Below are 13,038 nucleotides of genomic sequence, written 5' to 3'. Positions count from 1 at the left end.
AACTGCAATTACTCATCCAAGGTTAAAATATTTATTGTGGTATCTTTGTCTTAGCAGTCACCGTAGCAGTGCCGCCTGGCTGGTTGCCAACTCAAATCGAATTCTGCACTATCTGAATCAGTACCATGAGAAGGTTTGCATATTGTAAGGTGGTTTTGGCCACCTCTTTGGTCTGGGTGCTACTGGATATGTTCCTACTCCTTTACTTCAGTGAATGTAACAAGTGTGAACAGAAAAAAGAACAAGGTCTACCTGCTCGTGAAGGTAAGACAAATCCCACTTAGATTAAACAGTCTTTTTGAAGGTGGAACACAAAATAAGTCAGGAGAAAATGTTATATGACTAAGCTTTCAAATGTAAATGAAATATCACTGATTATTCCAGAAATTGATCTGAGAGGTGGGGGGAGAGGATTGAGAGGAAGGGGAGCTCCACCTTATTCTGGCTCCACCTCCACCTTATTTTGGCCCCTGCCCCTCCATCCACCTCCATATTATTTTGTCTCCTCCTACCCCGGCCCCGTCTCACTGCCTCAACCCATATAACCATATAACAATTACAGCACGGAAACAGGCCATCTCGGCCCTTCTAGTCCGTGCCGAACTCTTACTCTCACCTAGTCCCACCGACCTGCATTCTGTCCATAACCCTCTATTCCTTTCCTGTCCATACAGCTATTCAATTTAACTTTAAATGACAATATTGAACCTGCCTCAACCACTTCTGCTGGAAGCTTGTTCCACACAGCTACCACTCTCTGAGTAAAGGAGTTCCCCCTCATGTTACCCCTAAACTTTTGCCCTTTAACTCTCAACTCATGTCCTCTTGTTTGAATCTCCCCCACTCTCAATGGAAAAAGCCTATCCATGTCAACTCTATCTATCCCCCGCATAATTTTAAATACCTCTACCAAGTCCCCCCTCAACCTTCTGCGCTCCAAAGAATAAAGACCTAACTTTTTCAACCTTTCTCTGTAATTTAGGAGATGAAACTCAGGCAACATTTTAGTAAATCTCCTCTGTACTGTCTCAATTTTATTGACATCTTTTCTATAATTCGGTGACCAGAACTGTACACAATACTCCAAATTTGGCCTTACCAATGCCTTATACAATTTCAACATTACATCCCAACTCCTATACTCAATGCTCTGATTAATAAAGCCCAGCATATCAAATGCTTTCTTCACCACCCTATCCACATGAGATTCCACCTTCAGGGAACTATGCACCATTATTCCCAGATCCCTCTGTTCTACAGCATTCTTCAATGCCCTACCATTTACCATGTATGTCCTATTTAGATTAGTCCTACGAAAACATAGCACCTCACATTTTTCAGCATTAAACTCCATCTGCTATCTTTCAGCCCACTCTTCTAACTGGCCTAAATCTCTCCACAGGCTTTGAAAACCTACTTCATTATCCACAACTCCACCTATCTTAGTATTATCTGCATACTTACTCATCCAATTTACCACCCCATCATCCAGATCATTAATGTATATGACAAATAACAGTGGACCCAGTACAGATCCCTGAGGCACACCACTAGTCACCGGCCTCCAATCTGACAAACAGTTATCCACCACTACTCTCTGGCGTCTCCCATCTAGCCACTGCTGAATCCAGTTTACTACTTCAATATTAATACCTAACCATTGAACCTTCCTAACCAACCTTTCATCTGGGACCTTGTCAAAGGCCTTATTGAAGTCCATGTAGACAACATCCACCGCTTTACCCTCATCAACTTTCCTAGTAACCTCTTCAAAAAATTCAATAAGATTTGTCAAACATGACCTGTCATGCACGAATCCATGTTGACTGTTCCTAATCAGACCTTGTCTATCCAGATAATTATATATACTATCTCTCAGAATACTTTCCATCAATTTACCCACCACTGACGTCAGACTCACAGGTCGATAATTGCTAGGTTTACTCTTAGAACCCTTTTTAAACAATGGAACAACATGAGCAATACGCCAATCTTCCGGCACCATCCCCATTTCTAATGACATTTGAAATATTTCTGTCAGAGCCCCTGCTATTTCTACACTAACTTCCCTCAAGGTCCTAGGGAATATCCTGTCAGGACCCGGAGACTTATCCACTTTTATATTCCTTAAAAGCTCCAGTACTTCCTCTTCTTTAACCATCATAGTTTCCATAACTTCCCTACCTGTTTCCCTTATCTTACGCAATTCAATATCCTTCTGCTTAGTGAATACCGAAGAAAAGCGATTGTTCAGTATCTCCCCCATCTCTTTTGGCTCCACACATAGCTGTCCACTTTGATTCTCTAAGGGACCAATTTTATCCCTCACTATCCTTTTGCCATTAATATAATGGTATAAACCCTTGGGATTTATTTTCACCTTACTTACCAAAGCAACCTCATATCTTTTAGCTTTTCTAATTTCTTTCTTAAGATTTTTTTTACATTCTTTATATTCCTTGAGCACCTCATTTACTCCATGCTGCCTATATTTATTGTAGATATCGCTCTTTTTCCGAACCAAGTTTCCAACATCCCTTGAAAACCATGGCTCTCTCAAACTTTTAACCTTTCCTTTCAACCTAACAGGAACATAAAGATTCTGTACTCTCAAAATTTCACCTTTAAATGACCTCCATTTCTCCTCTTACATTCTTCCCATAACACAAAGTGTCCCAATCCACTCCTAAATCCTTTTGCATCGCCTCAAAGTTAGCCTTTCTCCAATCAAAAATCTCAACCCTGAGTCCAGACCTGTCCATCTCCATAATTATATTGAAACTAATAACATTGTGATTGCTGGATCCGAGGTGCTCCCCAACACAAACCTCCATCACCTGACCTACCTCATTCCCTAACAGGAGATCCAACACTGCCCCTTCTCTCATTGGTACCTCTATGTATTGCTGCAAAAAACTATCCTGCACACATTTTACAAACTCCAAACCATCCAGCCTTTTTACAGTGTGGGCTTCCCAGTCTATGTGTGGAAGATTAAAATCTCCCACAATCACAACCTTCTGCTTACTACAAATATCTGCTATCTCCTTACAAATTTGCTCCTCCAATTCTCGCTCCCCATTTGGTGGTCTATATATAATACACCCCCATAAGAGTTACTACACCTCCTCCATTCCTCAATTCCACCCATATAGCTAGCTTCCCTAGACGAGCCCTGTAATCTATCCTGCCACAGCACCACTGCAATATTTTCTCTGACAAGCAATGCAACACCTCCCCCTCTTGTCCCTCCGATTCTATCACATCTGAAGCAATTAAATCCAAGAATATTTAGTTGCCAATCACACCCGTCCTGTAACCATGTTTCACTAATAGCTACCGCATCATACTTCCCTGGTACCAATCCATGCTTTAAGCTCATCTACCTTTCTTATAATGCTGCTAGCATTAAAATAAATGCATTTAAGAAATTTTCCACCTCTTACTCTCTGTTTATCACTAATGGTGCAAACAACTTTACTATTTTCTTTTTCTTCCTTCTCCCCTACATCTGTTCCGGCACTCTGGTTCCCCTCCCCCCTCGTATCTAGTTTAAATCCACCGGAGCCTCTCTAGCAAACCTACCTGCAAGAATATTTGTCCCCCTCCAGTTCAGAAGTAGACCGTCCTGCCAGAACAGGTCCCACCTTCCCCGGAAAACTGCCCAATTATCTATAAATCTGAAGTCCTCCCTCCTGCACCATGTCTTCAGCCACGTGTTGATCTGCGCTATCTTACTAGTTCTAAACCCGCCTGCATGTGGCACTGGTAGCAATCCTGAGATTACTATCCTGGAGGTCCTGTCCTTTAACTTGGTGCCTAACTCCCTAAACTCACCTTTCAGGACCTCCTCACTCTTCCTACTCACGTCATTGGTCCCAACATGGACCACGACATCCGGCTGCTCACCCTCCCTCTTGAGAATACTGAGAACTTGATCCGAGATATCGCGGACCTTGGCACCAGGGAGTCAGCAGACCATCCAGGATTCTTGATACCTTCCACAGAACCTCTTATCTGTCCCCCTAACTATCGAATTCCCATATCAGTACAGCTCTCCTCTTTTCCCTCCTTCCCTTCTGAGCCGAGGGTCCAGTCTCGGTGCCAGAGACGCAACCACTGCAACTTGTCTCTGGTAGGTCGTCCCCATCAACAGTATCCAAAACGATGTACTTATTATTGGTGGGGTGCTCTGCTCATTCTGTCTATTCCCCTTCCCTCTCCTGACAGTCACCCAGCTACCTGTCTCCTGACTCTCAGGGGTGACTATCTCCCTGTAACTCCTCTCTATTTCTGCCTCTGCCTCCTAAGTGATCCGAAGTTCATCCAGCTCCAGCTCCAGCTCCAGTTCCCGTTCCCTAACTCGATTTATCAGGAGCTGCAGCTGGATGCACCTTTCGCAGGTGTAGTTATCAGGGATGATTGTGCTTGCCCTGACTTCCCATATCCTGCAAACTGAGCACTCAGCTGCCCAAACTGCTGCCTCCATTACCTACTCCTAAGGTAATTAGATTTATTAAAGGAACTTACCTGGCCTTACCTCACTTAGAGTGAAGCTCTTCCTCAACCTCTACTCGCCAAAGCCTCAGGAGCCAAAGCCTTCCTACTTGTCTCCCTCTACTCCGTCGCCTGCTACAATGTCGCCATCTCCGTTAATCTGCTCTCTTTTAAATACTCCTGCTGCCTCACGGTCCGACTTGCACGCGTTTGTGCAGTCGTGCCCCGTTCAACTGCTGAAGAAAATGACCAACTTCCATAAACTGCTCTCTTTTAAATACTCCTGCTGCCTCACGGTCCGACTTGCACGCGCTTGTGCAGTCATGCCCCGTTCAACTGCCGAAGAAAATGACCGACTAACACAAACTGCCCTGTCTTGCTGCCTCAGCCCCGGCCCCGTCTCGCTGTCTCAATGGAATGGGGTTGAGAAGGTTAATAAATTCGGCATGATGAGCCAAGTGGCCTAACTCTGCTCCAGTGTCTTATGGTATACTGTGAACTGTGCAACTGCAGAAAGTCTATGTAAAGTGAAACATTGTGCAATTGGCAAAGGAAAATAAAATAGCCATATGTCAGTGGATTATTTCTGCAGGGAAATGTCATGGCACTTCTAAAGGATAGCTTGATAGAATAGTTGGTCAAAAAATGCTCCCCTGCTAGTGGGTGAAATCTCTTCAACTAGGTGAAATTCTTTTCTCATCACAAGATGGTAAAGATCACAAATGTGGCTTCTGTTATCTAACTTATAGATGTAAGTGAATGGATGCTTTAAAAGGAATTTGGTCCAACTGATACTAAAGCTTGTTAGTGAAGGAAATTACTGGAAATCTTCTTGGGGACTGGGTGAGAGAACATTGCTACTCTCCAGTCCAGAGAAGTAGTTCCAAAGTGGAGAGAATTTTCCTTTTTATCAAGTGATGTCTATGCTCTTAAAGCATGTTGCTATCATATATCATACAGTACAGGAACAGTCCATTCGGCCATGGTGTCTGCACCAGAGATTTTACTATCTCTTCTTTCAGTTAGTCCTGATGAAGGGTCTCAGCCTGAAACATCGACTGTACCTCTTCCTAATGATGCTGCCTGGCCTGCTGCATTCACCAGCATTTTTTTGTGTGTGTTGCTAGATCTATATATGATTGCTTTTCAAATAAAAAGATAAGAGTGCTGTAATATAATTGGTTTGTTGATGGTATAAATTAAATTATTTGCTTCAAATACAAGGTTTTAAAATATTTTTAGCTAACATTTTAGAAAATTTGCAGTTACTAAACTTGTGATTTTTTTTTTCAAAACCACCTTAAAGCTGGGTTGCAATTAATAAAGCTTTTCCATATTTCAGATGTGATACAGAAGCCGCAAGAAGGTCCTGGGGAGATGGGGAAGCCTGTAATAATCTCCAAGGAAAATCAAGAAAAGATGAAGGAGATGTTTAAAATCAATCAGTTCAATTTGATGGCCAGTGATATGATAGCACTCAACAGAACTTTACCTGATGTTAGGTTAGATGGGTAAGTATTCCTTTCTAAACAATTTTTCTTTATTTTGGTGCAGATCCTAAATTAAATGAAATTTCTACCCACTAATATGTATAAATCAAAAATGTGCTGACACCTTCTTGTCCCCGACTCCGCGAGCTAACTGGCATGTTACATCTTCATCCTTTCTTTTTGAGCAGAAGCAAGAAGCAGGTGCCTTCATCCAGTAAGAAGAAAGATTTTTTTCTTTTGTTCACATTCTGTATGTACATATTATTGTCCATTTCCAATTAGTTTAAAGTGGTGGAGAGCTATCATCTTACACCACTGAAGTTGTGATGATGCTTTCAAAGTTGCTTTACCATTTTCAGAAGGAGGTTAAGAGTCAACCAGATTGCTTTTCCTTGAATGAAGGCAAGACTAGATAAAGACAGTAGTCTTCATTTAAAAGATTAGTGAACCAAGGTGGATCTTTAGAACAGTTCAATAGTTTCTTCAGTTGTTACTTTTCAGTTATATTTATCTATATTCCCATTCACTCATCTCTAAAATCAGTTATCATTCTCGTAACTCTGATTAGATCAGTTTTGGTCACTCATTATGGGAAAAGTGTGGAGGCTTTGGAGAGGGTGCAGAGGAGATTTACCAGGATGTTGCCTGGAATTAGAGTGAGTGTGGTATAAGGAAAAAGGCTAGGGCATTTTTCTTTGGAGCATAGGAGGATGAGAGGCAATTCATTAGAAGTGTATAAGATGATAAGAGGCACAAATAAAGTGGACCGCCAGTGCCTTTTTGTTCCTGTTGGCAATGGCTAACACTAGAAGACGTATTTTTAAAGTGATTAGAGGAAAGTATAGGAGGGATGTCAGAGTTTTATTTCAACCAGCATGGAGCGCATTGCTGTAGGCAGATACATTAAGGATATTGAAGGGACACTTAGATAGGTGCCTGATGGGGAGAAAAAAATGGAGGGCTATGTGGGAAGGAAGGGTTAAATTGCTCGAAGAAGGTTTAAAGGTTGGTACAGTATTGTGGGCTGTACTGTTCTATGTTTAACAACCATTAATTATGATACTCTTTTCATCTGCAACCCCTGCCTTCACTTTATCTAAGTGGGTGTCTCCATTGATTTCTAGCATTGCAGATTTTCTTTTGCTCCTTATTCTACCACGTTTTTTTTAACCACTAGTGAAGTTTGTAGGTTACTAGAGCTACTCACCAAGTCAAATCCCCTTCCTTTCTGCACACTGATCCTGATGTTAAATTTATCTTTGGACTTGCTTTCACTACTTTCAAGGTACCTTAAGAGCTACAGATTCACTCACTGGTCATCTGATTAATGACAATATTCCCTATTCTCCTTTTCTCCTGTACACTTCATTGGTTACCTCACCTTCCTTAACCTCTTGTTCCATCCCACTTCCTCTTCATTATTTTTCTTAAATCCTCTCTCCCTCTGCCCTTTCCTACTTCTGTCCAAATTTTGCCTCAATTCATTTGTTCTCTAATCTTAATTTGTTAGCTCCTGTTTTTCCTTGTCCATTAGCAGAGATTACCTCTAGTCTATGCTGGACTGCTTTTTACACTTATAACCTTTTTATTCTATAAATTTTTGATTTGACTGAGCCTAAAACTTGTTAACAATTTCTGTTACATTTCAAAAACTGAAGGAAATATAGATGGGGAGAGGACAAAGATAGCGTTTTCTGTTTGTCATCTTGTGCATGCGATCAGATACCAACATAAATGACGATTCATTCAAAGTAAGACTTTGTTATTGGAAAATTAATTCATAAGCTGTAGTGTGTAGAATTAATTTGATGTGCCCAGAAATGTGTGCAGGATCCATATGTTATACCAGCATTTTCCTAAAATTTCCTTGAAGAAAATTTCCTCAAAGTTTCCTAAAAGGAACCTTTTGTGAATTAGTGTGCCATTCTGGCACATTTCTCTTCCACTGCATATTAGAGTTATGGTGAGGGCTGGTGAAACTGTAGTGAGGGTTATGAGTGAATAAATGCTGCCTGATAGCACATTCTGCAATACTTACTATAATTCTGTTCATGACTGAAAGTACACATATAAATTGCAGGACTGAATGTACTGCTGTAGTTGTACACTAGATGAAAGTGCTATACTGTTCTGTTCTATGACTGTGTGACAGTCATTCCTACTCTCATGAATGTATGTATGAGCTGAAGTGAATTTGGTCAAAGTTTGTATTATTTCTTATATTTTTTAATACAGTGCAGAATAGGCACTTCTGGTCCTTCAAGCTGCGCCACCAGCACCCCACTAATTTAATCCTAGCCTAATCATGGAACAATTTACAATGACCAATTAATCTATTAAATGCTATGTTTTTGAACTGTGGGAAGAAACCAGAGCACCTGAATGAAACCCACGTTTTCACAGTAAGGACATACAAACTCTTTACAGATGATGTTGGAATTGAACTCCAAACTCTGCCCTGAGCTGTAATAGCATTGCACTAACGGGCTATGCTACAATGTTCTGTTGCTTCTTTCACTGACTGCAGTAGACCCTGTCTGTCAGGCTAGATCTGTTATTAGCGGGCCTATCAAACCCTTCTTGGTGATGAATATTGAATTCACTTAGGCAATTGTTGAGATATAATATGATTGACTAAAGTTTTGGTGAGAGCAGAATGCAAGTGTTTTTGTAGCAAGTCTTCAAACTGGCTCTCCACTTTTTTTCAGTAACTCCATTAGGAATTAAACAGGTTACAATGGTATGACTTGCTAGTCTGCTTTGGTGACCAGACCGAAGGAAAAGGCCAAAGCTGGGGCCATTTGATTGAGAGAAACAATTGATGTTTCTACTTTTGCAAAGCTTTTTTTTGTACAAAATTTGTAAGTACTTGAAGAAGTAATATCCATTTCCACTTGGACAGAAATACTGCCAAGAAAAGAAATTCAGGAATAAGAACAATGCAGTCAATTTGGAATAACTGATGAAAAATTAAATTTAGTTTAAAATGGTTAATACCAGATTATGATTCAGTCAAAATATTTAGAGGTTTTATTGTGTCAAATCTGAAGACAACTTGGGTACATGTTTGGCATGCATTTTTGGTACACAATGTTTTGATCCAGAGTTATTTCAAATGTTAGAAGACTAATGAAGTAATTGGTACTAAGTCTAAAGAAACAAGTTTTACAGTTTAAACATTTTGCACCAGGGCTTTTGTTATCCTGAATGGTTTCAGTTAGCAGAAAATGTAGAGGATTTTTTCCCAAAAACTGATGTTCTTTCTATTTTAGAGGTGTATAAGATGATGAGAGGCATTGCTTGTGTGGAGAGTCAGAGGCTTTTTCCCAGGGCTGAAATGGCTAGCACAAGACAGCACAGTTTTAAGATGCTTGGAAGTAGGTACAAAGGTGATGTCAGGGGTAAGTTTTTTCGCAGAACGGTGAGTGCGTGGAATGGGCTGCTGGCGATGGTGGTGCAGACAGATACGATAGGATCTTTTAAGAGTCTCCTGGATAGGTATATGGAGCTCAGAAAAATAGAGGACTATGGGTTACTTTATACTTTATTGTCACCAAACAATTGATACTAGAACGTACAATCATCACAGCGATATTTGATTCTGTACTTCGCGCTCCCTGGAGTAATTTTTAATCGATTGTAAATATTAAAAATTTAAATTATAAATCATAAGTAGAAAAGGGAAATAAGGTAGTGAAAAAAAAACAGAGAGGTAAGTCCAGATATTTGGAGGGTACGGCCCAGATCCAGGTCAGGATCCGTTCAGCAGTCTTATCTCAGTTGGAAAGAAACTGTCCCCAAATCTGGCCATACGAGTCTTCAAGCTCCTGAGCCTTATCCCGGAGGGAAGAGGGACGAAAAGTGTGTTGGCTGGGTGGGTCGTGTCCTTGATTATCCTGGCAGCACTGCTCCGGGGCCTGGGTGTTGGGGTGGTGGGACATGGGGGTGTCATCTCATCATCGATCAGGTCAGGCAGCTCATCTTCTCCTATGATGTCGAAGGTTGAGGTTCGTCGTTTGTTGTGGCTAATGTGGAAGGCTTGCTTGACTGCTGAGCCTCGCGTATTTTTCTATCATACAGTTGTTTGTAAGCACTCAAACCATCCTGTAAATATCCCCTAAACCTACGTACCCTTTCAAAATTAAAGTCGTACTTTATCATTGCAGCGAAAATCTCACGCAGTTGCTTCACGTTCAGTTTGCCACTGCATTCAGTTTTGATTGTTATCCTTTCTTCTTCCAAGTGCATCAGCTCTTCATCTATCAGTTCTTGGTCATGGGATGCCAAAACCTCTTCAACATCATCTTCGTCAGCTTCCACAAGCCAAACTCACTTTGTCCTTGCTTCATTCACCACGATCGAAACGCTTAATTATGTCTAGTTTTACGCAAAGTGCAACACTCTTACTCTTTCAGGCTTTTCTGACACCTTAGAACTCATCTTGCTAATGGCTGCTCAATGCAGCACTTCTATATAAAAAAAGTTTAAGCTCTTGAGCTTCAAATGGGCCATAAAACAGCATTTACCTGCTTGAATGGATATAAAGTTTCTGTGAAAGGAGTGAGTTTGCCAATATTGATATTACTTCCTCAACTGGAAGTACCAAATAGTGCAGATTTTGTATTAAGAATAATGGAAGTCAACAGTGCTCATCATTATTAAAGAGCAAATGGGTTAGCAATACAGAAGTAATCTGTTGATTGTAAAGAGCTTTTGAGTATCCAGAGCATATGGATAACTATATAATGCAAGTTTTATTTTTCTATACTATTTTTATTGCTGGTTTTAAGGAAAATTAGAAACGTAGACTGATGTATCCTTATAATTCTCTTCTGTTAACTGGAACTTGCCTACAAGCTTCCATGCCTGTAGCTAAATAATGGTCACTTTTAAATTTCACCATGTACAATTTTAGAAGAATGATTCACATGTGAACGCATTTGGGAAAATTGTCCCATTTAATGCATGTGATAGAAGCAGCGACTTCAATTTCTACTGCACCTGCCAAGTGGAAAGGCATTGTATATGTTTTATATGAGAGCAGGATACCAGTTACAGTTTACCAAGGTCCACTCTGACCTTGATGTTAGGAACTATGGTCTCTTTCTACACTAGAGGATTGAGCTTAAAAGTGTAGGCTGACAGTCTAGTGCTGTACTGAGGGAATGATGTATTGTCAGAAGTTACCACAGGTGGATGAACTGTGGAGTTGAGGTCTCATTTGGATAAATAACAATCATATTAAATAGCACAATACATTTGAGGGGTGAGTAGCCTAATCCTGCTTCAAATGTGTTTCTTGTGTATCATCCAAGGTCCTTTCTGCTGTCAGATTGACTTGGAAGATTCTTTATCAAAGGAGAGCAGAGGACTTAATACCTGTGTAGTAGCCAGTATATTAGCCATCAACCTACAAACTTTAACTGCTGCATTTGCTACATAAGAATGACTACACATCAAATTACTTCCTAGGCTACATCCTTGGATTATGAAAAATGCCCCATCATGATTTTAGGGACATCATTTATTAGTTGGAGCACTTTTTATGCAATTCAGTCAAGAAAGATTTACTGTACATAAAATGAATGCTGGACGAATATGATACTTTGATATGTGTATTCAAAACATGTTTTTATTTTTTTATATAAGTTTTGACACAGAAATAGTCACTTAAATGAATTCAAGTTATACTAAAGTAATATTCAGTTTTGAGTCTCTTTATAATGACTTGGGATATTTAAATGCTTATTTCTTGTGAGTACATTCTATTTGACAACAACTTTAATTTGTATTTTTCCACTGTGTGACCATATTACTGTTTTAGTAACTGGAGGAGGATCATGGTGTCATTAATCTCATGCAAGTTAATATTATTAATTGCTAGGGAGAGGAGGATCTCAACATGACTAAAATAGACATTGTATTCTGATCTACCTTTTATCAATATTAATTTGGAAGAACAAGTCTAAAATGTTACAACATAAAATATATCCATTGCTTTTTCTGTTCAGTAACAGAAAGATGAAAATTGATTTTAACCGGAGTAGAAAGTGTTTTTGACCATTTTTAGGCCATGTTGCATTATGCTTGAAACTCAGCCAAGCATATTGAGTTGCAATATGTACATGTGCCAATAACATGTTTTTGATGTTGGACATGCACCCAATGATGGAAATTCACATGCAGCACCATTTCAAGAATTGCCAGTCGAAATTAACTGATATTGATTCAAAACACTGAATTGTTGGGTTGCTTTCTGTAACATTGCTCTCTCTCTGCTATCTACTTAAAGACCCATTCACTTTGAAAGTTCAGTCTTCTATAATCTACTGTAGAATTTTTTGGAGGGTGATGACACATTCTGGGAACAGTCCCTAGTGATCACAGAGATTTTCTACTGTCATGCAGTTGCTTAATACTCTAGTAAATTGAACTGTCTCTTCTCCTTAGTGAAGAGGGAGGCTAATCAAGTGGGTGGATTTAACAGCGTACTAGTTTCCTGAATGCCCAGACAGTGATGCACTGCATTTGGCTGATATTTGAGTCTCTCCCTCAGAGCCCAGCGATCTTTGTGAACCAAAAGAGCTTTTACTCCCTCAGTGTTGAGCCATAGCTGAGAATAGAAGAAATCTTCTCACAGTCAGCATCAGATGTCTTAGAGGTTTGCATGAGGCAATATGACATAGGGAAAGAATTAGGTTATTTGGCTCATAGAGTCTGCTCTGCCATTCTATTATGGTTGTCTTTTTTTCTTCTTTCAAACCGATTTTCCTGCCTTCGCCAATAATCTTTGATATCGTTACTAATCAATATCCTATGAACCTCTGTTTTAAATATACCCAATGACTTGGCCTCTATAGCCATCTATGGCACTGAATTTCACAGATTGTCCATCCTCTGACTAAAGAAATTCCTCCTCATCTTTATTCTAAAGAGATATCCTTCTACTCTGAGGCTGTCCCTTCTAGTCCTGGACTGTCTCACTATTGGAAACATCCTCTACACCTCCACACTCTCTAGGTCTTTCAGTATCAACAAGTTTCAATTAGAT

The 13,038-nt window shown here is 40.0% G+C and overlaps 1 protein-coding gene across 3 annotated transcripts in view; it reads left to right on the top strand.

Annotated features, from left to right (window-relative positions):
• The window catches only part of galnt1 (UDP-N-acetyl-alpha-D-galactosamine:polypeptide N-acetylgalactosaminyltransferase 1), a 112,886-nt gene that overhangs the window by 30,124 nt on the left and 69,724 nt on the right, over positions 1-13,038 (top strand). For 2 of the 3 annotated variants that reach the window (XM_072253523.1, XM_072253524.1), the window contains 2 exons: positions 58-264; positions 5,840-6,008. In XM_072253523.1, the coding sequence (XP_072109624.1) occupies positions 126-264; positions 5,840-6,008 (308 nt within the window). In that variant the 5' untranslated portion in view covers positions 58-125. Of the gene's footprint in view, positions 1-54; positions 265-5,839; positions 6,009-13,038 lie in introns of all 3 variants that reach the window. The other variant, XM_072253522.1, reaches the window with a different exon arrangement.

The sequence above is a fragment of the Mobula birostris genome, chromosome 3, assembly GCF_030028105.1.
Source record: "Mobula birostris isolate sMobBir1 chromosome 3, sMobBir1.hap1, whole genome shotgun sequence".
Taxonomy (NCBI): domain Eukaryota; kingdom Metazoa; phylum Chordata; class Chondrichthyes; order Myliobatiformes; family Myliobatidae; genus Mobula; species Mobula birostris.
The sequence above is the reverse complement of the archived record's forward strand: the minus strand, read 5'-3'. Positions and strand labels throughout refer to the sequence as shown.